This window comes from Schistocerca piceifrons, chromosome 11 (assembly GCF_021461385.2).
Source record: "Schistocerca piceifrons isolate TAMUIC-IGC-003096 chromosome 11, iqSchPice1.1, whole genome shotgun sequence".
Classification (NCBI taxonomy): Eukaryota; Metazoa; Arthropoda; class Insecta; order Orthoptera; family Acrididae; genus Schistocerca; species Schistocerca piceifrons.
The window spans coordinates 62,851,299-62,877,835 of record NC_060148.1 but is presented as its reverse complement, the minus strand read 5'-3'; the positions used below and the strand labels follow the sequence as shown (position 1 = coordinate 62,877,835).

The 26,537-nt window shown below is 42.1% G+C and overlaps 1 protein-coding gene across 1 annotated transcript in view; it reads left to right on the top strand.

Annotated features, from left to right (window-relative positions):
* Positions 1–26,537, top strand: part of LOC124719691 (neprilysin-2-like) — a 170,261-nt gene that overhangs the window by 33,572 nt on the left and 110,152 nt on the right. Inside the window, exon 5 of the mRNA XM_047244899.1 lies at positions 19,564–19,778. Within this exon, the coding sequence (XP_047100855.1) occupies positions 19,564–19,778 (215 nt within the window). The remainder of the gene's footprint in view (positions 1–19,563; positions 19,779–26,537) is intronic.

Below are 26,537 nucleotides of genomic sequence, written 5' to 3'. Positions count from 1 at the left end.
CCTCTTCCTGGAAATAGCCCAGTTATAGATCCCCTAAATCATCACACGCACACACATTTTGCTCTCCCAATCACAACTAAGTATTTTACTGGCCAGCAAACTGACACGACCAATCGATAGGCATCCCAGAGTCAGTCATACTGTTCTCATTATCCCACTTGGCAGTAAATTAGGTTCTATATTTGTATCCCATTTGGTGCAAGGCGTAATGGATCCTAAAATTAAATATCATAATTTTATTTCTTCGTCTAAATTGCCTGTATTATTTCTCTATAACAGTACAAGATATATGTGGCTCTGTCATTGGCACTATTGATCTAACTTGCCTAAAACACGACTGTAGACCCTCAAATTAAGTGAAACAATCGAAAACGTCTGTATTATTGTTCTATAAAAGTACAAAACGCATGTGGCTAAAATGGTACACTAAACAGGCAAGGCAGTAATAGTGGACAGTTCTTCTTATGCTTATTTGAGGCTATGTTACTGGTGGTCCAAAGATCCAACTTTCATCAACTAACATTTTAAAAACTATTCAGTGGTGGTTTCCCTCAGCAAGCACCGTTTTAGGAGGAAAGAGAATAATGCTTTATGTTCTACACTCGAAAAATACAACTGAAGTTATTGACTGGCCAATATAGCTTCTACTATTGTTATTATTATTATTAATATTTTCGATATGAAGCCCACCTTAGATTATGTTTCACTTTTGGTACAAAAACGAACTTTCGAAGAAGGCTGCAACATGTACCGACCAGAACCATGATACCAAGGTTCTCTAAAAACGTTTAAATACTGTACCCTCTTTCCTTTCTGTAAGCAATCACCAAATGAAACGAAAACTGTACCATATTTAATTGCGATCTTCAAAAAGAAACTGTACTAAATCGGGTTTTAGAGATATATTTAATGTGGTGTGTCACTTAAACTGAATATTTTCGTAATACGCAAATATTACTACAAAATCCCAGAATACAACATGTTAGTTTGGCAAACCCTTATGACAGCTGCCTGGTTTGCTTCTGTCAAAGACATTCCAAATCTTCTTGCTTGCACTACTATGAGTCTTAGGAGCAGAAATGTCACTGCACAAGATTCTACACAGAGGAACGTCCGACCTCTGTTTCACACACAAAAATTCGATCTTTGTAATAAATTGAAATAGCAATTTACAGAATCAAACGAATGTCCACATTATTCATAAAAAAAACAAGTGGCTCACTTTTGCCACTACTGTTGTAACTTACAGGTTAACGTACAATTGCCAAGAGTATGGTCTGACTCTGGTACTAAAGTAAAATAGCACTTTAAAGGAACAAAAATAAATTGTCTGTACTACATGTGAAAACACATGTCTCACCCATTAGCACTACCGATCTGACTTACAGGTTATGGTACACTTGGCTACGAGCATAATTCGATCTTTGTAGGAAAGTAAAGTAGCCCTTTAAAGAAAGTAAAAAATTGTCTGTAATTTTTTTCTGTGACAGTACAAAACACAGGTGGCCCGCTTCCTGGCATTTATGTTGTAACTTATAAGTTTATTTATTTATCCCATGTGATCTGATGGTACACAGTGTGTTGCAGATGTCGGAAAATATCATTTAACATTGTTAACACATATTAACGTAAGCCTATAGTATCCTAATGTATTATATTGCTCAATGTTTTCAATTTAACACAAACAGCAAGATTACTGTTCTAAGTATTCATTTACAGAGTAAAAACAGTGACACAACAAATGTGACTTCACGGCATTGCTAAATTTTATGTTGTCTTTGATGGACTTAATAGTAGTGGGAAGATTGTTGAACAGTTGGAGGCCCATGTGGAAAACTCCCTTTTTACACAGTTGAGTGTTTGTACGTATAACATGCAGGTTTGCGTTTTTCCTGGTGTTGTGTTCATGTATTTCATTATTTTTTACGACTCTGGGGTCAGTTGGCACTATGTGTTTTCTGAAAAATTTTAGAGTCTCAAGAATGTAGAGGCAAGGCAGTGTAAGGATTTCCAACTTTCTGAAGATGCGTTTGCAGGAGTCTCTGGGTTTGCTCCCAGTAATAATCCTCATTGCTCTCTTCTGGATTCTGAGTGTGCTCAGAGCAGTTGGAGCGTTTCCCCAGAATATTACACCATATTTTAGGTGGGCTTGTATGTAAGCGTAGTATGCACTGGTTAATGTTTTCAGGCTAGCACATGTTTTCAGTACACTCAATGCATAACAGCCAGTAAAAATCCTGGCATTTACCTTTCCTGTGTGTGTATTCCATTTCAGGTTATCTTGAACCCACAGACCTAGGAATTTGAAAACAGTGTCAGTATCTATTGACTGGTTATTTATAGTGACAGATAGCTGGGAGGAATTTGCATTTTGTGTTGTGTGGAAGTTCATGGAAGCTGTCTTTTTGGTGTTGATAGTTAATCTGTTGATTTTTGCTGAGTTGCTGAGTTGATCAGTAGCCAAGTTCACAGCTTTTTGCACAGCCTCTGTATTCTCCCCTTTGAGGAATACAGTTGTGTCGTCAGCAAATATTATTGTTTTGTGTGCATCAACATTCAGGCTCAAGTCATTAATACACAGGAGGAAAAGTAGGGGTCCCAATACTGTGCCCTGTGGAACACCTTGCTTTACAGTTTTATTACTTGATAGTATTTCGGTTATTGAGTTGCTTTGTCTATTAGTATATTTCATGCTGACTCTCTGCATCCAATTGGTTAGGAATGCAGCAATCCAGTTGTTTGCAATTCCTCTGATACCGTAGTGTTCTAATTTTTCCAGTAATATTTTGTGGTCAACAGTGTCAAAAGCCTTTGACAGATCCAGAAATATGCCTGTTATGGGTTGTTTTCTATCTAACAGTTCTAAAAGCGCATTATGCAATCATATACTGCGGTTTCAGTAGATTTGTTGCTTCTGAACCCATGTTGAGCTAAACTTAGTAAATCTTTTTTTTTTTCAATGAAGTTCATCATTTTTTGGACATTATTTTTTCAAAAACTTTCGAAAAGCAGGATGAGATTGAGACAGGCCTGTAGTTATTCATATCTTTATTATCACCTTTTTTGAAGACAGGAATTACTTCAGAAAGTTTCAGAGCTTCAGGGAAGATACCTGCCTGGAAAGAACAGTCACAGAGGTGAGTTAATGGTTCAGCAATTGTGTGTTCACAATTTTTGATTACAGCTGCTGGGATACCATCAATTCCAGCTGAATATGAATTTTTTAACTCTCTGATGGCTTTTGCAACATCATTTTCAGTGACTTTGGTAATGAAAATTGACTCTGCACATGTATGATATTTTTGGTTTGCTGGTTGGTAATTTGTGATAGGATTATTTTGGACCAGTTTTTCAGCTATGCTTGTAAAGAATTTGTTGAATGAGTTCACCACAACTTCGGGATTAGATATAGATTCATTGTGGAGTTTGATTTCTATGTTCGTGTGTGAAGCTTTCATGTCCCCTCTTTCCCTTTTGTGATATTCCACATTGCTTTTATTTTATTGCTGGATTTGTCAATGTACTCATCATTCTGCATACTTTTTGCTTGTATTATCACTCTTCTTAGGATACATGTGTAGTTTTTATAGTGTTCTGTTAGTTGGGGGGAGTCACTACTTTGTTTACGTAACATGTGGAGTATTCTTTTATGTTTGCAAGAGATTTTTATAGCTGGTGTAATCCAACTCTTGTTTCTATTATTATTATTTATTCTTACTGGTTTTTGCGCCGGCCGCAGTGGCTGCGCGGTTCTAGGCGCTTCAGTCTGGAACCGCGCGACCGCTACGGTCGCAGGTTCGAATCCTCCCTCGGGCATGGATGTGTGTGATGTCCTTAGGTTAGTTAGGTTTAAGTACACTCCTGGAAATTGAAATAAGAACACCGTGAATTCATTATCTCAGGAAGGGGAAACTTTATTGACACATTCCTGGGGTCAGATACATCACATGATCACACTGACAGAACCACAGGCACATAGACACAGGCAACAGAGCATGCACAATGTCGGCACTAGTACAGTGTATATCCACCTTTCGCAGCAATGCATGCTGCTATTCTCCCATGGAGACGATCGTAGAGATGCTGGATGTAATCCTGTGGAACGGCTTGCCATGCCATTTCCACCTGGCGCCTCAGTTGGACCAGCGTTCGTGCTGGACGTGCAGACCGCGTGAGACGACGCTTCATCCAGTCCCAAACATGCTCAATGGGGGACAGATCCGGAGATCTTGCTGGCCAGGGTAGTTGACTTACACCTTCTAGAGCACGTTGGGTGGCACGGGATACATGCGGACGTGCATTGTCCTGTTGGAACAGCAAGTTCCCTTGCCGGTCTAGGAATGGTAGAACGATGGGTTCGATGACGGTTTGGATGTACCGTGCACTATTCAGTGTCCCCTCGACGATAACCAGTGGTGTACGGCCAGTGTAGGAGATCGCTCCCCACACCATGATGCCGGGTGTTGGCCCTGTGTGCCTCGGTCGTATGCAGTCCTGATTGTGGCGCTCACCTGCACGGCGCCAAACACGCATACGACCATCATTGGCACCAAGGCAGAAGCGACTCTCATCGCTGAAGACGACACGTCTCCATTCGTCCCTCCATTCACGCCTGTCGCGACACCACTGGAGGCGGGCTACACGATGTTGGGGCGTGAGCGGAAGACGGCCTAACGGTGTGCGGGACCGTAGCCCAGCTTCATGGAGACGGTTGCGAATGGTCCTCGCCGATACCCCAGGAACAACAGTGTCCCTAATTTGCTGGGAAGTGGCGGTGCGGTGCCCTACGGCACTGCGTAGGATCCTACGGTCTTGGCGTGCATCCGTGCGTCGCTACGGTCCGGTCCCAGGTCGACGGGCACGTGCACCTTCCGCCGACCACTGGCGACAACATCGATGTACTGTGGAGACCTCACGCCCCACGTGTTGAGCAATTCGGCGGTACGTCCACCCGGCCTCCCGCATGCCCACTATACGCCCTCGCTCAAAGTCCGTCAACTGCACTTACGGTTCACGTCCACGCTGTCGTGGCATGCTACCAGTGTTAAAGACTGCGATGGAGCTCCGTATGCCACGGCAAACTGGCTGACACTGACGGCGGCGGTGCACAAATGCTGCGCAGCTAGCGCCATTCGACGGCCAACACCGCAGTTCCTGGTGTGTCTGCTGTGCCGTGCGTGTGATCATTGCTTGTACAGCCCTCTCGCAGTGTCCGGAGCAAGTATGGTGGGTCTGACACACCGGTGTCAATGTGTTCTTTTTTCCATTTCCAGGAGTGTAGTTCTAAGTTCTAGGGGACTCATCACCTTAGAAGTTAAGTCCCATAGTGCTCAGAGCCATTTTACTGGTTTTTGCGGAAAGGCCTCTTCAAAGTGGTGGATCATTATGTCAAGAAATATGTTGAATTTCTTGTTGACGTCATTGGATGTGTACATCTCTGTCCACTTTTCTTTACTAAGGAGGGCATTTAGCTTGTTCAAGTTCTCTTGGGTGAAAAACCTTCGTAAAGTTTTAGGTGGGACTGAGTTTGAGGTATCTTTGCTAACATTGACCTTTAGAATGACAGCTTGGTGGTCGCTGAATCCTGCACTGTATACTTCTAGAGTTGGGTTAAGTTTATTTCTATTTGCAAAAATTTGATCTATAGCTGTCTTGGACATTCCATGCTCCGATCCGTAGAACGCCAGTTTTCTTTCTCCTGATAACGACATCCTCTTGAGTAGTCCCCGCCCGGAGATCCGAATGGGGGACTATTTTACCTCCGGAATATTTTACCCAAGAGGACGCCATCATCATTTAATCATACAGTAAAGCTGCATGTCAGATCCCTTAATCGGGCAGGTAGGTTAGAAAATTTAAAAAGGGAAATGGATAGGTTGAAGTTAGATATAGTGGGAATTAGTGAAGTTCGGTGGCAGGAGGAACAAGACTTCTGGTCAGGTGACTACAGGGTTATAAACACAAAATCAAATAGGGGTAATGCAGGAGTAGGTTTAATAATGAATAGGAAAATAGGAATGCGGGTAAGCTACTACAAACAGCATAGTGAACGCATTATTGTGGCCAAGATAGATACGAAGCCCACGCCTACTACAGTAGTACAAGTTTATATGCCAACTAGCTCTGCAGATGACGAAGAAATTGAAGAAATGTATGATGAAATAAAAGAAATTATTCAGATAGTGAAGGGAGACGAAAATTTAATAGTCATGGGTGACTGGAATTCGAGTGTAGGAAATGGGAGAGAAGGAAACATAGTAGGTGAATATGGATTGGGGGACAGAAATGAAAGAGGAAGCCGCCTGGTCGAATTTTGCACAGAGCACAATATAATCATAACTAACACTTGGTTTAAGAATCATGAAAGAAGGTTGTATACGTGGAAGAACCCTGGAGATACTAAAAGGTATCAGATAGATTATATAATGGTAAGACAGAGATTTAGGAACCAGGTTTTAAATTGTAAGACATTTCCAGGGGCAGATGTGGACTCTGACCACAATCTATTGGTTATGACCTGTAGATTAAAACTGAAGAAACTGCAAAAAGGTGGGAATTTAAGGAGATGGGACCTGGATAAACTAAAAGAACCAGAGGTTGTACAGAGATTCAGGGAGAGCATAAGGGAGCAATTGACAGGAATGGGGGAAATAAATACAGTAGAAGAAGAATGGGTAGCTTCGAGGGATGAAGTAGTGAAGGCAGCAGAGGATCAAGTAGGTATAAAGACGAGGGCTAGTAGAAATCCTTGGGTAACAGAAGAAATATTGAATTTAATTGATGAAAGGAGAAAATATAAAAATGCAGTAAGTGAAACAGGCAAAAAGGAATACAAACGTCTCAAAAATGAGATCGACAGGAAGTGCAAAATGGCTAAGCAGGGATGGCTAGAGGACAAATGTAAGGATGTAGAGGCCTATCTCACTAGGGGTAAGATAGATACCGCCTACAGGAAAATTAAAGAGACCTTTGGAGATAAGAGAACGACTTGTATGAATATCAAGAGCTCAGATGGAAACCCAGTTCTAAGCAAAGAAGGGAAAGCAGAAAGGTGGAAGGAGTATATAGAGGGTCTATACAAGGGCGATGTACTTGAGGACAATATTATGGAAATGGAAGAGGATGTAGATGAAGATGAAATGGGAGATATGATACTGCGTGAAGAGTTTGACAGAGCACTGAAAGACCTGAGTCGAAACAAGGCCCCCGGAGTAGACAATATTCCATTGGAACTACTGACGGCCGTGGGAGAGCCAGTCCTGACAAAACTCTACCATCTGGTGAGCAAGATGTATGAAACAGGCGAAATACCCTCAGACTTCAAGAAGAATATAATAATTCCAATCCCAAAGAAAGCAGGTGTTGACAGATGTGAAAATTACCGAACTATCAGCTTAATAAGTCACAGCTGCAAAATACTAACACGAATTCTTTACAGACGAATGGAAAAACTAGTAGAAGCCAACCTCGGGGAAGATCAGTTTGGATTCCGTAGAAACACTGGAACACGTGAGGCAATACTGACCTTACGACTTATCTTAGAAGAAAGATTAAGGAAAGGCAAACCTACGTTTCTAGGATTTGTAGACTTAGAGAAAGCTTTTGACAATGTTGACTGGAATACTCTCTTTCAAATTCTAAAGGTGGCAGGGGTAAAATACAGGGAGCGAAAGGCTATTTACAATTTGTACAGAAACCAGATGGCAGTTATAAGAGTCGAGGGACATAAAAGGGAAGCAGTGGTTGGGAAGGGAGTAAGACAGGGTTGTAGCCTCTCCCCGATGTTGTTCAATCTGTATATTGAGCAAGCTGTAAAGGAAACAAAAGAAAAATTCGGAGTAGGCATTAAAATTCATGGAGAAGAAATAAAAACTTTGAGGTTCGCCGATGACATTGTAATTCTGTCAGAGACAGCAAAGGACTTGGAAGAGCAGTTGAATGGAATGGACAGTGTCTTGAAAGGAGGATATAAGATGAACATCAACAAAAGCAAAACAAGGATAATGGAATGTAGTCTGATTAAGTCGGGTGATGCTGAGGGAATTAGATTAGGAAATGGGGCACTTAAAGTAGTAAAGGAGTTTTGCTATTTGGGGAGCAAAATAACTGATGATGGTCGAAGTAGAGAGGATATAAAATGTAGGCTGGCAATGGCAAGGAAAGCGTTTCTGAAGAAGAGAAATTTGTTAACATCCAGTATTGATTTAAGTGTCAGGAAGTCATTTCTGAAAGTATTCGTATGGAGTGTAGCCATGTATGGAAGTGAAACATGGACGATAAATAGTTTGGACAAGAAGAGAATAGAAGCTTTTGAAATGTGGTGCTACAGAAGAATGCTGAAGATTAGATGGGTAGATCACATAACTAATGAGGAAGTATTGAATAGGATTGGGGAGAAGAGAAGTTTGTGGCACAACTTGACCAGAAGAAGGGATCGGTTGGTAGGACATGTTCTGAGGCATCAAGGGATCACCAATTTAGTATTGGAGGGCAGCGTGGAGGGTAAAAATCGTAGAGGGAGACCAAGAGATGAATACACTAAGCAGATTCAGAAGGATGTAGGTTGCAGTAGGTACTGGGAGATGAAAAAGCTTGCACAGGATAGAGTAGCATGGAGAGCTGCATCAAACCAGTCTCAGGACTGAAGACCACAACAACAACAACAACAACAACAGCTGTCTTGGATGTGGGTGTTATTCTAGTGGGCTCGTTTGCAAGGCCATGCAGATTATAAGTTTTTGCAATGTTAATCAATGTTTCCCTGTTTCTGTTGTGGGTGAGAAAGTCTACATTAAAGTCACCACATATAATCACATCCTGTTTCCTCTGACTTATTTTGGTTAGAAACAAGTCTATTTGTAACAGAAAATCATTAATACTACTGGAGGGGGGATGGTAGATTGTAGCTACAATTAGATTTAGATCTGTAAGCTTTATGGCTGCACATTCAAAGATCTTCTCTGTTCCTATTTCCTTTAGGGTAGGAAGTGGGCTATATTCAATGTGTTGTTTGATGAAGATGGCAACCCCACCATGTCCATCATTTGATCTGGAGTAGTGTTCACACAATTTGAAGTTGGGTAGTGAGATTAGCTTAACCACATCAGTGCAGAGCCAGTGCCCTGTTAGGCATACTACTGAGATATCACTGAGTTCAGTGGTCAGCAAAATGCTTAACTCATCAGTTTTGTTGCTCAAGGATTGGACATTGTGATAATAGATTTTCAGGTCTGAGTGGGGTTTACTCAGGGGGCTCGAAGTCATATTTACTGTGTCACTGACCTTTATTTTAAATTGTGCTGTGTTCCAGGTATGTTGACTTCTGAGCAGTTGTGCTGGTTCTGTTGGTCGTCCTTGGCAGCCATCTCATCTTCCAGGTGGGCCTGAAAAGTATCCACATGCACTTCACACTGTTGAGGTATCACATTGACGTTTTGGAGGGATGTCTCGATAATGTTCACCATCACATTATTGATCATTTCAGGTTCCTGACCTTTTTGAGGGGTCAGGGAGTTTGTGTTTCGTCTCTGTGACTTCGTGACCCATTTGTCTAGTGTAGTTTGCACAGTATGGCCACTATTACTCTTTTTATTTCCCATCTTGTTTGTGTTTATCCAATTGCTTATTAGCGTCTGTTTGTGGTTTCTGACTTTTGGTTTCTTATTGTCACCCATAGTTGTCAGGAAGGCCAGTCTGTTGCAGATAATCTCCTTGCCACATTTGTTTAGGTGTAAGCCATGTGTTGTGAAGTGGTTTCTGGCTAGTCTCTCTATTTCAAAGTTCACAGCAATTCTTTTTTTGTACGCGTGTTTAGCTAAATTCAGATCCTGTATCAGGTGGAGGTTTGCAGTATTAATTTTACTATTTAAATTTTGAACATCATATCTCCTGGGTATAGGATGGATAATGATATTCATTTTGTGACTTAGAGCGAGTATTGGTTCCAATGGTTCTACCACATGCTTCAACATTAGATCGAGAGGTTTATGTCGTTAGAACCCCCTATTACAATCAAAGTATCACGTGTACCGAAGCTTCTTGTCAAATATTCTGCGTTTTTTATCACTTCTTTTAGTGGGGCGCCAGGTTTTACTATGCTTTTTACCTGGTATGAGAGCCCTAGTTTATCTTGCAGTATTTGAGCACAGTCTCTTCCATGACTGTCACTTAATATTAGTACTTTCATTTTTTCCGAGATTTTCTTGCTATATAACGTTCTGGAATTTCTTTCGTTTTTGTCCTGCACATATATTGGTGCTTGAGAGATTATGTTCGTCGGCGGATTATTCATACACTTTGTGGCGGATTGTTCACTTTAGGTTAATTTTTGCGTAAGATATTGAGCAAAGTTAAACTGTAAATTGACCTTGCTAGCATCTTCCACCCGGCGGTTATCAGTAGTTACACTTTTAAAATCACTTTCTGGATCCATTTCACGTAGGCGTACCCCCACATTAGCTTTGTTTTCCGTTGCAGTTTGTTTACATTGTTTACATTCAGATTTTACAGGGCTACGATCACACGTGGCGCTAGACAACACACGATTTCTGATCATTGCATTCTGGGCACGATTTACGCCTTGACTATTTCTCGTACTACGTTGTCCCGTCAAACGCCAGTTTTTGTTACCGATATTTACGTTCGGTGTGCAGATAACAAGTTCATTGTTCGTGGTTTTATTGGTTAATGCCACTTCAAGTTCATTACGATTCACTAATAGTTCATGATACTTCACCAGTAGGCTTTCAAGCTTCAGGTTGAGGTCCATTATTTCTTGTTTCAACGACGTAATTATGTGATCCTGCGTTTTTAGAGTATTGTTTACTTTGGATTCAGTTGCTTGTATGATGCACTGGCGGCATGTCCACTGTTCTTCACTGTTAGAGTATTTCAGGTTAACTTTGACGCATTTTTCGTGATACCAGTAATTACAGTTAATACACAGAATACCTCGTATAACTCTTTTCGAACATATTTTGCACTTATTACGGTCGAAATTTGTTGGAACTGCGGGATCGGCAATTTGTACACTTTTACCCTGCGCCATCTTGCGTTGTAGGTACACTTGGCCATTACAACAGTTCCCGAAGCTACCTTTAATTAGTCAGTATTCCAATTTGCTGTATATATGAAGAGTATTGACGTACCACTGCCAGCCTATATCCTTTGTGGAAATGAAGTAAGCATGAAGAAAAATATCCCTGTGTCATTTTCCTGCCACCTATGCTGTCATCCATTCCCAACAGTACCCAGAGGACATTAGGAATAGGGCATGTCTATGCAGGATTCTTTCCCTTCTTCTTTTCTATTTTTTTTCAAGCATTCCATACTGTCACCATATACCAGATATGTGGATTTATGTCTTTGTGATAGTGAAGACTGCTGTCTTGGGATGTTGAAAGTACATAACGTACTTCTATATGTAATAAGACACAGTCAAATTGTGAAAAGGTCTGAGAAAAACATGTTTTCTGCAGCGCATTGAGATGAAATGCTGTATTGCATTAAATACAGAAGAACTTAATTTGGGGACAGCAGTAGCCTGGCCAATAAAGAGATATGTGAAGCACAAGTACCCACAAATCTGTGTTGGCCTTATAGACACCCAGAAAACTTTGTTACTAGTGACAACGGGTCTCCCCTCATCAAGGCACATACTACCCATACTGTGCTTACAATCTACATGTTTTTCGAGCAGTAAACTAACTTGATCAGCAGTGACAACACTTTTCATTTTCGAAGCTGAGTCAAGTCTTTTGCAAGGATTTATTCGCTATTCAGTTTACTTCAAAAAAAAATATTTTGCCCACACATCCTCTGCCACTGGATATGCAGAAGAAAGATATGGCACTTTCAGTACGTTGTGCAGTTTCCTGTAATATTATGGGACCTTCTGCACGAGATAGCTGTGTATACTATCTTCTAATAGTACCTGTAGGATATTGCCAACAACCCTCACACTCACAATGTTACTGGAAAGTAGATGCCTCCAACCCTTATGGGGCCACTTGGAATACCTGCTCAAGATAATCAGATCAGTAATGTATGAATGTCCCTTAGAACACCTCCTTTAGACACCCTGGAAGCCATCCTTGGAAATTACTTGGCATACTTTGTCTATATAGCATTACAACATTTCTCAAAAGACGTTTGGTATACTTGCATTAGATATCATGGCAGCCACCCCTGAAGTCACTTGGAACACTTCCTCTAGATATGTGAGCTGTTCTTGGCAACTATTTGAAACACCTTCCCTAGATACAATTACAGCCGTCCTAGGGTGGGAGGGATTGACTTGGAACAACTTCTCTAAATACCATGATAATTAATGTTGGGAACCACCTGGAATATTTCTTCTATATATCATTACAGGCTGTCTCAGTGGACGTTTGCAACACTTCCTCTACGTATCATTGCAGCGATTCTTGAAGTTACCGGGTGATCAAAAAGTCAGTATAAATTTGAAAACTGAATAAATCATGGAATAATGTAGATAGAGAGGTACAAATTGACACACATGCTCGGAATGACATGGGGTTTTATTAGAACCAAAAAAATACAAAAGTTCAAAAAATATCCGACAGATGGCGCTTCATCTGATCGGAATAACAATAATTGGCATAACAAAGTAAGACAAAGCAAAGATGATGTTCTTTACAGGAATTGCTCAATACGTCCACCATTATTCCTCAACAATAGCTGTAGTCGAGGAATAACGTTGTGAGCAGCACTGTAAAGCATGTCCGGAGTTATGTGAGGCATTGGTGTCGGATGTTGTCTTTCAGCATCCCTAGAGATATCGGTCGATCACGATACACTTGCGACTTCAGGTAACCCCAAACCCAATAATCGCACGGACTGAGGTCTGGGGACCTGGGAGGCCAAGCATGACGAAAGTGGCGGCTGAGCACACGATCATCACCAAACGACACACACAACAGATCTTTCACGCGTCTAGCAATATGGGGTGGAGCGCCATCCTGCATAAACATCGTACGTTCCAGCAGGTGTTTATCAGCCAGGCTGGGGATGATGCGATTCTGTAACATATCGGTGTACCTCTCACCCGTCACGGTAGGAGTTACAAAACCAGAATCACGCATTTCCTCGAAGAAAAAAGGCCGATAACAGTAGATCTGATAAATCCAACCCATACCATGACTTTCTAGTAGTGCAATGGAGTTTCCACGACAGTTCTAGGATTTTCGGTAGCCCAAATTCTGCAGTTGTGGGTGTTTGACAGACCCTCGGAACGTGAAATAAGCTTCGTCGGTCCACAACACGTTACTCAACCGATCGTCATCTTCCGCCATCTTTTGAAACGCCCACACCGCAAATGCCCTCCGCTTCACTAAATCGCCAGGTAACAGTTCACGATGCCGATGGATTTTGTACGGATAGCATCGGAGGGTACGCCTCAGTGCCAACCAAACAGTTGTTGCTGTTATGGTCCTCAGTCCTGAGACTGGTTTGATGCAGCTCTCCATGCTACTCTATCCTGTGCAAGCTTCTTCATCTCCCAGTACTTACTGCAACCTACATCCTTCTGAATCTGCTTAGTGTATTCATCTCTTGGTCTCCCTCTACGATTTTTACCGTCCACGCTGCCCTCCAATGCTAAATTTGTGATCCCTTGATGCCTCAAAACATGTCCTACCAACCGATCCCTTCTTTTTGTCAAGTTGTGCCACAAACTCCTCTTCTCCCCAATTCTATTCAATACCTCCTCGTTAGTTATGTGATCTACCCATCTAAACTTCAGCATTCTTCTGTAGCACCACATTTCGAAAGCTTCTATTCTCTTCTTGTCCACACTATTTATCGTCCATGTTTCACTTCCATACATAGCTACAATCCATACAAATACTTTCAGAAACGACTTCCTGACACTTAAATCTATACTCGATGTTAACAAATTTCTCTTCTTCAGAAATGCTTTCCTTCCCATTGCCAATCTACATTTTATATCCTCTCTACTTCCACCATCATCAGTTATTTTACTCCCTAAATAGCAAAACTCCTTCACTACTTTAAGTGTCTCATTTCCTAATCTAATTCCCTCAGCATCACCCGACTTAATTCGACTACATTCCATTATCCTCGTTTTGCTTTTGTTGATGTTCATCTTATATCCTCCTTTGAAGACACTGTCCATTTCGTTCAACTGCTCTTCCAAGTCCTTTGCTGTCTCTGACAGAATTACAATGTCATCGGCGAACCTCAACATTTTTATTTCTTCTCTATGAATTTTAATACCTACTCCGAATTTTTCTTTTGTTTCCTTTACTGCTTGCTCAATATACAGATTGAATAACATCGGGGAGAGGCTACAACTCCGTCTCACTCCCTTCCCAACCACTGTTTCCCTTTCATGTCCCTCGACTCTTATAACTGCCATCTGGTTTCTGTACAAATTGTAAATAGCTTTTCGCTCCCTGTATTTTACCCCTGCCACCTATAGAATTTATAAGAGAGTATTCCAGTTAACATTGTCAAAAGCTTTCTCTATGTCTACAAATCCTAGAAACGTAGGTTTGCCTTTTCTTAATCTTTCTTCTAAGATAAGTCGTAAGATTAGTATTGCCTCACGTGTTCCGATATTTTTATGGAATCAAAACTGATCTCCCCCGAGGTCTGCTTTTACCAGTTTTTCCATTCATCTGTAAAGAATTCGCGTTAGTATTTAGGAGCTGTGGCTTATTAAACTGATAGTTCGGTAATTTTCACACCTGTCGACACCTGCTTTCTTTGGGATTGGAATTATTATATTCTTCTTGAAGTCTGAGGGTATTTCGGCTGTCTCATACATCTTGCTCACCAGATGGTAGAGTTTTGTCAGGACAGGCTCTCCCAAGGCAGTCAGTAGTTCTAATGGAATGTTGTCTACTCCTGGGACCTTGTTTCGAATCAGGTCTTTCAGTGCTCTGTCAAACTCTTCACGCAATATCTTATCTCCCATTTCGTCTTCATCTACATCCTCTTCCATTTCCATTATATTGTCCTCAAGTACATCGCCCTTGCATAAACCCTGTATATACTCTTTCCACCTTTCTGCTTTCCCTTCTTTGCTTAGAACTAGGTTTGCATCTGAGCTATTGATATTCATACAAGCGGTTCTCTTCTCTCCAAAGGTCTCCTTCATTTTCCTGTAGGCAGTATCTATCTTACCCCTAGTGAGATATGCCTCTACGTCCTCACATTTGTCCTCTAGCTATCCCTGCTTAGCCATTTTGCACTTCCTGTCGATCTCATTTTTGAGACGTTTGTATTCCTTTTTGCCTTCTTCATTTACTGCATTTTTATATTTTCTCCTTTCATCAATTAAATTCAATATTTCTTCTGTTACCCAAGAATTTCTATTAGCCCTCGTCTTTTTACCTACTTGATCGTCTGCTGCCTTCACTACTTCATCCCTCAGAGCCACCCATTCTTCTTCTACTGTATTTCTTTCCCCCATTCCTGTCAATTGTTCCATTATGCTCTCCCTGAAACTCTGTACAACCTCTAGTTCTTTCAGTTTATCCAGGTCCCATCTCCTTAAATTAGCACCTTTTAGTAGTTTCTTCAGTTTTAATCTACAGCTCATAACCAATAGATTGTGGTCAGAGTCCACATCTGCCCCTGTAAATGTCTTACAATTTAAAACCTGGTTCCTAAATCTCTGTCTTACCATTATATAATCTATCTGATAACTTCTAGTATCTCCAGGATTCTTCCGTATATATAACCTTCTTTTATGATTCTTGAACCAATTGTTAGCTATGATTAAGTTACGCTCTGTGCAAAATTCTACCAGACGGCTTCCTCTTTCATTTCTTCCCCCCAATCCATATTCACCTACTATGTTTCCTTCTCTCCCTTTTCCTACTCTCGAATTCCAGTCACCCATGACTATTAAATTTTCGTCTCCCTTCACTACCTGAATAATTTTTTTTATCTCATCATACATTTCATCAATTTCTTCATCATCTGTACAGCTAGTTGGCATATAAACTTGTACTACTGTAGTAGGCATGGGCTTTGTGTCTATCTTGGCCACAATAATGCGTTCACTATGCTGTTTGTAGTAGCCTACCCATACTCCTATTTTTTTATTCATTATTAAACCTACTCCTGCATTACCCCTATTTGATTTTGTATTTATAACCCTGTATTCACCTGACCAGAAGTCTTGTTCCTCCTGCCACAGAACTTCACTAATTCCCACTATATCTCTAACCTATTCATTTCCCTTTTTAAATTTTCTAACCTACCTGCCCGATTAAGGGATCTGACATTCCACGCTCCGATCCGTAGAACGCCAATTTTCTTTCTCCTGATAACGACATCCTCTTGAGTAATCCCCACCCGGAGATCTGAATGGGGGAGTATTTTACCTCCGGAATATTTTACCCAAGAGGGCGCCATCATCATTTAATCCTACAGTAAAGCTGCATGTCCTCAGGAAAAATTACGGCTGTAGTTTCCCCTTGCTTTCAGCCGTTCCCAGTACCAGCATAGCAAGGCCGTTTTGGTTAATGTTACAAGGCCAGCTCAGTCAATCACCCAGACTGTTGCCCCTGCAACTACTGAAAAGGCTATTGCCCATCTTCAGGAACCACACGTTTGTCTGGCCTCTCAACAGATACCCCTCTGTTGTGGTTGCACCTACGGTACAGCCATCTGTATCGCTGAGGCACGCAAGCCTCCCCACCAATGGCAAGGTCCATGGTTCATGTGGGGGAAACCAAACAGTAGTGTATGGAATGCCGGTGGGACGTGCGACTGCACGAGCGGTGACTTCCCCGTGCATAGACGAAACCGCTACAGCCTCCATTTCTTCCTGAACTGTCTCAGCAGCATTACGCCTTCTGCTCAGTCGGCCACTACGGGGTCTATCGTCTAAACAACTCGAGGCTTCGAACTTCGAAATCATTCTCGCCACAGCTGCATTTGTCAACGGACATTTATTCGTTCGAATTCCCTTCCTATGGCGATAAGATCGTAACCCTAAACTAGCACATTCCCCATTCTGATAATACAGCTTCACTAAAAGTGCTTTTTCAGGTAACGTCAACATGCTGCGACTGCTGGTGCAACTGATTCTCTCTCTCATTACAGCTCCTTTTATATACGATTGTCATGCGCAGTCACTGACGTTTTGCTGTCAAGCACCATCTGTCGGACATTTTGTGAACTTTGTTTTTTTTTGTTGTAATAAAACCTCATGTCATTCCAAGCATGTGTGTCAATTTTTACCTCTCTATCTACATTATTCCGTGGTTTATAAAGTTTTCAAATTTATACTGACTTTTTGATCACCCAGTACTTTGAACACCTCCTGTCCTTACAAGGCTATCTGGAATACCATCTGCGGATACCATGTCAGCTTCCCCTGAGCTGAGGAAGGGCAGCACCTCTATATATCATGAGTGCAACCTCTCTCAAGAGAGAGAAGGGGTGGTTGCATGTGGAATACTCCCTATGTATACTCTGGTAGCCTTCCCTGGTAGTCACTTGGCACAACTGCTCTAGATATGATGACAGACATCTTTCCTAACTTCTTCAAACATCCATATCTACTGCAATACCTGTCATTATGGGACCAGTAGGAATACCTCCCCAAGTTACCTCGGTAGCTGTCCTAGGAGGTTCCAGTTGGAACACCTTGTCTAGTTACATTGCCATCTTTCTATGGAGGAACACTCCGAAATTCCTTCACCAGGGAAGACGAATGGAATATTCCAGAATTTTAAACACGAACAGCAGCTAGCATGAGTTTCTTAGAAGTAGATACCTTAGGGGTTGCGAAGCAACTCAAATCACTTGATACGGGCAAGTCTTCAGGTCCAGATTGTATACCGATTAGGTTCCTTTCAGATTACGCTGATACAATAGCTCTCTACTTAGCAATCATATACAACCGCTCGCTCACCGATAGATGTGTACCTACAGATTGGAAAATTGCGCAGGTCGCACCAGTGTTTAAGAAGGGTAGTAGGAGTAATCCATCGAACTGCAGACCCATATCATTGACGTCGGTTTGCAGTAAGGTTTTGGAGCATATACTGTATTCAAACATTATGAATCACCTCGGAGGGAACGATCTATTGATACGTAATCAGCATAGTTTCAGAAAACATCGTTCTTGTGCAACACAGCTAGCTCTTTATTCGCACAAAGTAATGGCCGCTATCGACAGGGGATCTCAAGTTGATTCCGTATTTATAGATTTCCGGAAAGCTTTTGACACTGTTCCTCACAAGCGACTTCTAATTAAGCTGCGGGCCTATGGGGTATCGTCTCAGTTGTGCGACTGAATTCGTGATTTCCTGTCAGGAAGGTCGCAGTTCGTAGTAATAGATGGCAAATCATCGAGTTAAACTGAAGTGATATCAGGTGTTCCCCCAGGGAAGCGTCCTGGGACCTCTGCTGTTCCTGATCTATATAAATGACCTGAGTGAGTAGTTCTCTTAGGTTGTTCGCAGATGATGCTGTAATTTACCGTCTAGTAAGGTCATCCGAAGACCAGTATCAGTTGCAAAGCGATTTAGAAAAGATTGCTGTATGGTGTGGCAGGTGACAGTCGACGCTAAATAACGAAAAGTGTGAGGTGATCCACACGAGTTCCAAATGAAATCCGTTGGAATTCGATTACTCGATAAATAGTACAATTCTCGAGGCTGTCAGTTCAACTACGTACCTGGGTGTTAAAATTACGAACAACTTCAGTTGGAAAGACCACATAGATAATATTGTGGGGAAGGCGAGCCAAAGGTTGCGTTTCATTGGTAGGACACTTAGAAGATGCAACAAGTCCACTAAAGAGACAGCTTACACTACACTCTTTCGTCCTCTGTTAGAATATTGCTGCGCGGTGTGGGATCCTTACCAGGTGGGATTGACGGAGGACATCGAAAGGGTGCAAAAAAGAGCAGCTCGTTTTGTATTATCACGTAATAGGGGAGAGAGTGTGGCAGATATGATACGCGAGTTGGGATGGAAGTCATTAAAGCAAAGACGTTTTTCGTCGCGGCAAGATCTATTTACGAAATTTCAGTCACCAACTTTCTCTTCCGAATGTGAAAATATTTTGTTGAGCCCAACATACATAGGTTGGAATGATCGTCAAAATAAAATAAGAGAAATCAGAGCTCGAACAGAAAGGTTTAGGCGTTCGTTTTTCCCGCGCGCTGTTCGGTAGTGGAATGGTAGAGAGATAGTATGATTGTGGTTCGATGAACCCTCTGCCAAGCACTTAAATGTGAATTGCAGAGTAATCTTGTAGATGTAGACATATTGTGGTTATAGAAATTTACTGTGTGTGGTGGTTTAGAGTAGGAATTGAATGGCCTCTCATATGGAGACTGCCCATTTCCTGACCTGTTCATTGATGTCATTTGGTACTTACATTTACTGGGATCAGTACCACTGTTTGATCCTAGTGTTCCAAACTCTCCCTATACATATGAAGTTTTCCAAGAGATGGTCAGTAGCTAAGTCTCAGATGTGAGTTCTGAACCAGGGAAGGGTCCCTGTGCAGCACGTCCAGTCAGTTGACGATCCCCCTGTGGCTGCCCTCAGCGCTGATCGAGTCGCGCGGCCTGGCGCCGCTCCAGAGGCTCCTGAAGGAGGAGCTGGGCGGCTGGCCCGTCGTGGAGGGCGACTCGTGGGACGAGGCGGGCTTCGACTGGCTGCGCAGCATCCACCGCTTCCGCAGGGCTGGCCACAGCACCGACTACTTCCTCAAATTCTCCGTGGGCACAGACTACAGAAACTCCACGCGCCGCTCCATCATTGTAAGTACTGCCGTGCTCGCACTCCAGTGGCTATGTAGCATTAGGGTTAGGAGTTTGGTTCAACCTGCATAGTAAACGTAAATTCTATAGCAGTATGTATTTTTCACACTCGAAGTTATAACTGTGTGAGCCATACCTGCAAGGCTTATGGACTAATCATCTACATCTACATCTCCATCTGCATCTATACTGTGCAAAACACAGTGATGTGCATGACAGAGGATACAACCCACAGTACCATTTATTGGGGTTTCTTCCCATTCCATTCATGTATGGAGCATGAGAAGAATAGGATTGAATGCCTCAGTGTGTGCAGTAATTATTCTGATCTTATCCTCATGGTCCCTATGTGAGTAATACATGAGGGGTTGTAGCATATCCCTAGAATCATCATTTAAAGCTGGGTTTTGAATCTTTGTTAACAAATTTTCTCAGGATATTTTACGTCTGTTTTCAATTCAGTTCCTTCAGTGTCCCTGTGTTACACTTCCATGGTTCAACCAACCTTTGATCATTCATGCTGCCCTTATCCCTATACGTTCAATAACCCCTGTTAGTCTTGTTTGGTATGGGTCCTACACACTTGAGTAACATTCTAGAGCCAGCCACATGAGAGTTTTGTAAGCAAGCTCCTTTGCAAAGTTATTGAAATTTCCCAGTATTCTACCAATAAACCAAAGTCAACCACCTGCTTTACCCACGACTCAACCGTTGTGATCATTCCATTTCTAATCCCTACCCAGTGTTACACCCAGGTACTTGTACGAGCTGGTCGATTCCGACAGTGATTCATTGATATTATAGTTATAGGACACTACATTTTCTTGTGTTTGTGGTGTGAGCTATTTTACATTCTGAACATTTAAAGATAGTTGCCAGTCTTTGCACCAATTTGAAATATTATCGAGATCTGACTGAAAATTTATGCAGCTTCCTCCAAACAGTACTTCGTTATAAATAACTGCATCATCTGCAAAAAGTTTGAGGTTACTATTAATATTGTCTGCCAGGTCATTAATACACATTATGAACGGCAAGGGTCCCAACACACTTCCCTTGGGTACATCCAAAGTTACTTCTACATCTGACGATGACTCTCCATCCGAGATAACACACTGCGCCCTCTCTACCGAAAAGTTCTCAATCCAGTTGCAAATTTCACTTGATATGCCATATGGTCAAACTTTTGACAATAAGCGTAGCTTTTGTACTGAGTCAAATGCTTTTTGGAAATCAATAAATACTGCATCTAAGTGACTGCCTTGATCCAAAGCTTTCGGTATTTTATGTGACAAAAGTGCAAGTTGGGTTTCACATGATCGATGTTTTTGCAATTCACCGTGATTGGCATTGAGGAGGTCATGCTGTTCATGATACCTCATTATGTTCGAGCTCAGAACATGTTCTAAGATTTTACATCAGATCGACGTCAGGGAAATTGGACGGTAGTTTTGTGGATCCGTTCTACTTCCCTTCTTGTAAACAGGTCTGATCTTTCCTTTCGCCCAAGAACTGGGCACTTTTTTTCCGGAGGGATCTACGACAGATCATATTTAGCAGATGGGAGAACTCAGCCGCAAATTCAGTACAGTATCTGACAGGGATCCCATCAAGCCCTGGGGCTTTGTTCGTGTTTAATGATATAAGCTGCTTTTCAACGCCACTGGCACTAATACTTATTTCATTCACCTTTGTAGTAGCACAAGGATTGAATTGGGGCAATTGTGCTGGGTTTTCCTTTGGAAAGGAGCATTTGAAAACGGAGTTAAGTATTTCAGCTTTTGCCTTGATACCCTCAATTTTAGGTCTTGCCTCCTTCGCTAAGGGCTGGATACAAACGTTTGTGCCACAAACCGCCTTTACATATGACCATCGAAACTTCTATCAAAACCTTTAGGTCTAGAAAATATATAATTCGTGTTCCTGTAATTATCCTGCCACATATAAATCAAGAAACATAATTACAGCATCTACACTGTTTCTTTCAATGGCAAAATCTTCGCCTTTAAAAAAATTTAACAACACTGCACACCCACGTTAAATATAATTATATATTTATTATGATGGTGTATTTTCTGAATTGGAACTAAGACTGTTCACTTAATGTGATGCAGGATACAGGTGTTCCGACGCTTTCAGAACACGTGTCCAAGAAGTTTCTCGGGATTTGCGTATGTAGCAGTCAATATGTAGCTACGGACACCCTGTGTTTGATGTAATTAGAGGATATAATACTATACTGTTGTTATCAAATAAAACATAAAATCTGCAGGTTAATTATACAAATAAAAGCTAGTATGAATTCTCAGCAAATGATAGTTAAACCATGAATTTAAAGGGCTTAATAATGCCAAACTACGTGTGTTGATGTAAACAAAGTGTGTTCGTGTGTTGGAAAATTGTGTTTTCTGAGGCTCCCTGCTCCCAGCTTCAGGAACCACCTAAAGAAGATTGCGAATTATATGACTGAAGGAAGGAACGATGGAAGGAAGATTGGGTTTAATGTCCCGTCACATCGAGGTCATTAGAGATGGAGCGCAAGCTCGGATTGTGTCAAGAATGGTGAAGGAAATCAGCTGTGCCCTTTCAAAGGAACCCTCGCGGAATCTGCGTGGAGCGATTTAGGGATATCATGGGGAACCTAAATTTGGATGTCCGGACGCAGGTTCAAACCGTCGTCCTCCCAAATGCGGGCCCAGTGTGCTGACCACTGTGCCACCTCGCTTGGCACGTAGTCGAAGTATCGTGTAAGTCCGGCGCGGATTACCGACAGAGAAAACACGATTTTCCAAGATGACAACACCTCACTGGGAAAGCCTGAAAACCTGCAAAGTATATATATACCTCGAAAATCTAATAATTCAGTACAAGTAAGCCATGTTTTGAATATATTAGAGGAAGCAGAAACTGTTAGATATAAAAAAAGGAAATGCACAGTTCACATTGAATAATCAACTAGGATTGAAGCACAATAGCATTCTGGCTAACTTTAATTCTTTATTTGGTTAAGTATTAGTATTTAATGAAATTCAGTATTATTCTGGCTTGTAAAGAGAGTGACCCAACAGTTAAAAGTACATAATGTCATATTATACACACGATAGTTTCCGTTGCACCAGGCACTTAGTCCATCTTAATCGTTTACGGGTGCTGCTTCTACAGTTACCAATACTGGGTTGCCCTGCCATCCCACTAGTGAGAAACTGCCACCTTCTACCAGTCCACTAGGTAAATTGCGTGTGCCCCTACTAAGCACAGTACTGGCGACTGTTTTATAGCTTTTTTTTAAAAAAATTTGTGCCTTCTCACTATACAATATTTTTTCCTTTTTTATACATTGAAGCGACAAAAATCTACATCTACATTTATACTCCGCAAGACACCCAACGGTGTGTGGCGGAGGGCACTTAACGTGCCACTGTCATCACCTCCCTTTCCTGTTCCAGTCGCGTATGGTTCGCGGGAAGAACGACTGGCGGAAAGCCTCCCTGCGCGCTCGAATCTCTCTAATTTTACATTCGTGATCTCCTCGGGAGGTATAAGTAGGGGGAAGCAATATATTCGATACTTCATCCAGAAAGGCACCCTCTCGAAACCTGGACAGCAAGCTACACCGCGATGCAGAGCGCCTCTCTTGCAGAGTCTGCCAATCGAGTTTGCTAAACATCTCCGTAATGCTATCACGCTTACCAAATAACCCTGTGACGAAACGCGCCGCTCTTCTTTGGATCTTCTCTATCGCCTCCGTCAACCCGAGCTGGAATGGATCCCACACTGATGAGCAATACTCAAGTATAGGTCGAACGAGTGATTTGTAAGCCACCTCCTTTGTTGATGGACTACATTTTCTAAGGACTCGCCCAACGAATCCCAACCTGTTACCCGCCTTACCAACAATTTATTTTATATGATCATTCCACTTCAAATCGTTTCGTACGCATACTCCCAGATATTTTACAAAAGTAACTGCTACCAGTGTTTGTTCCGCTATCATATAATCATACAATAAAGGGTCCTTCTTTCTATGTATTCGCAATACATTACATTTGTCTATGTTAAGGGTCAGTTGCCACGCCCTCCACCAAGTGCCTATCCGCTGCAGATCTTCCTGCATTTCGCTACAATTTTCTAATGCTGCAACTTCTCTGTATACTACAGCATCATCCGCGAAAAGCCGCATGGAACTTCCGACACTATCTACTAGGTCATTTATATATATTGTGAAAAGCAATGGTCCCATAACACTCCCCTGTGGCACGCCAGAGGTTACTTTAACGTCTGTAGACGTCTCTCCATTGTGTTCTGTTTGCTAAAAACTCTTCAATCCAGCCACACAGGTGGTCTGATATTCCGTAGGCTCTTACTTTGTTCATCAGGCGACAGTACGGAACTGTATCGAACGCCTACCGAAAGTCGAGGAAAATAGCATCTACCTGAGAGCCTGTATCTAATATTTTCTGGGTCTCATGAACAAATAAAGCGAGTTGGGTCTCACACGATCGCTGTTTCCGGAATCCATGCTGATTCCTACAGAGTAGATTCTGGGTTTCCAGAAACGACATGACACGCGAGCAAAAAACATGTTCTAAAATTCTACAACAGATCGACGTCAGAGATATAGGTCTATAGTTTTGCGCATCTGCTCGACGACCCTTCTTGAAGACTGGGACTACCTGTGCGCTTTTCCAATCATTTGGAACCTTCCGTTCCTCTATCATGGGATAGCGGTATGTACTTATACAGATGGCTGTAGTACCACGTCCATAAGGTATAAACGGGCATTGCACTGACGGATCTGTCATTTGCATACAGGTGATTCATATGAAAAGGTTTGCGACATGGTTATGGTCACATGACAGGAATTACCAGACTCTCAAAGTGGAATGCTAGTGAGAGCTAGACACATGGGACATTTTATTTGGGAAATCGTTACGGAATTCAATACTCCGCGATCCACAGTGTCAAGAGTGTGTCGAGAATACCAAATTTCGGGCATGACCTCCCACCGCTGACAACGCAGTGGCCGACAGCCTTCACTTAACGACCGAGAGCAGTGGCGTCAGTGCTAACAGACAAGCAACACTGCATGACATAACAGCAAAAACAATGTGAGACCTACGACGAATGTATCCATTAGGACAGTGTGGCGTAATTGGCATTAATGGGCTGTGGCAGCAGACTAACTATGTGAGTGCCATTCCTAACACAAAGTCGCCTGCGGCGCATTTTCTGGGCTCGTGACCATAGCGATTGGACCCTAAACGATTGGAAAACTGTGGCCTGCTCAGGTGAGTCCCGATTTCAGTTGGTAAGAGCTGATGGTAGTGTTCGAATGAGCCGCAGACCCTGCGAAACCACGGACCTATGTTGTCGAAAAGGCGCTATGTAAGTTGGTAGTGGCTCCATAACAGTTCAAATGGTTCAAATGGCTCTGAGCACTATGCGACTTAACTTCTAAGGTCATCAGTCGCCTAGAACTTAGAACTAATTAAACCTAACTAACCGAGGGACATCACACACATCCATGCCCGAGGCAGGATTCGAACCGGCGACCGTAGCGGTCTCCTGGTTCCAGACTGTAGCGCCCAGAACCGCAGGGCCACTCCGACCGGCTCCATAACAGTGTGGGCTATGTTGACATGGCATGGACTGGGTCCTCTGGTCCTTCTAAAGCGATCATTGAGTGGACGTGGTTATTTTCTGCTACTTGGACACCATCTGCAGCCATTCGTGGAATTCATGTTCTCAAACAACAACGCCATGTCACCGAGCCGCAATTGTGATCGGTTTGAAGAACATTCTGGACAATTTGAGCAAATGATTTGGTCACGCAGATCGCCCAGCATGAATCACCTCTAACGTTTATGGGACATAACTGAGAGGTCAGTTCATGCACAAAATCCTGCATTGGCAACACTTTCGCAATTATAAAGAGCTATAGAGGCAGCACGCCGCTGGGGACTTCCAACGACTTGCTGAAACCATACCATGCCGAGTTGCTGCGCTGTGCCGGTCAAAAGGGTATCTGACACAATATTGGGAGCTATCCCATGACTACTGTCACCTCAGGGTATGTAGGCAAATCTCGAAACAAGCGTTTATAACTACTTGGCCGACCCTCCAACAATTTTAATGAAATTTATGGATCACATCTCGGTCACCCTTATTTTTACCAATGAAATATACACCGTATTTGCTCAACAATATATCTTTACTAGGAGCGCTGGGTACACCTATGACCCTTCAACATTGTGCGTATATTTTAGATATCACCTTTAATAATTATAATGAACCACAAAGTCGAGACATTGTGCATTACTCTTTACTATGTAGGTTGTACATGATGATTGTCCATAAAACTGGTTGTGAGCCAATAAAACAATTTTATCTGGTGACAGCACAGTCTTCTTACCCTCATGCCCTTCAACAGGTGCAGGTACCCACAAGAGAAAATACTTTGTTAAATCCTGAACATGTAGTAATGTTTTTATAAATAACAAAGAATCATTAGATCTAACAAACTAATCAAAGAGAATTAATTTACAGAAAGTTAAAATTTGGACTAAGGTAGTCTACATAAGGAACTGAAACAATCATAGAAACAGTTTACACTGTCTGTATTCCTTTCTCACAATGTCACCATACCCCCACCCTATTGTCCACCTCACTCCCTGTCTCTCTCTCTCTCTCTCTCTCTCTCTCCCTGAATCTCTGGCTTTTCTTTTCACACCCTCTCCCTCCCTGTCTCTTCCACTGTCC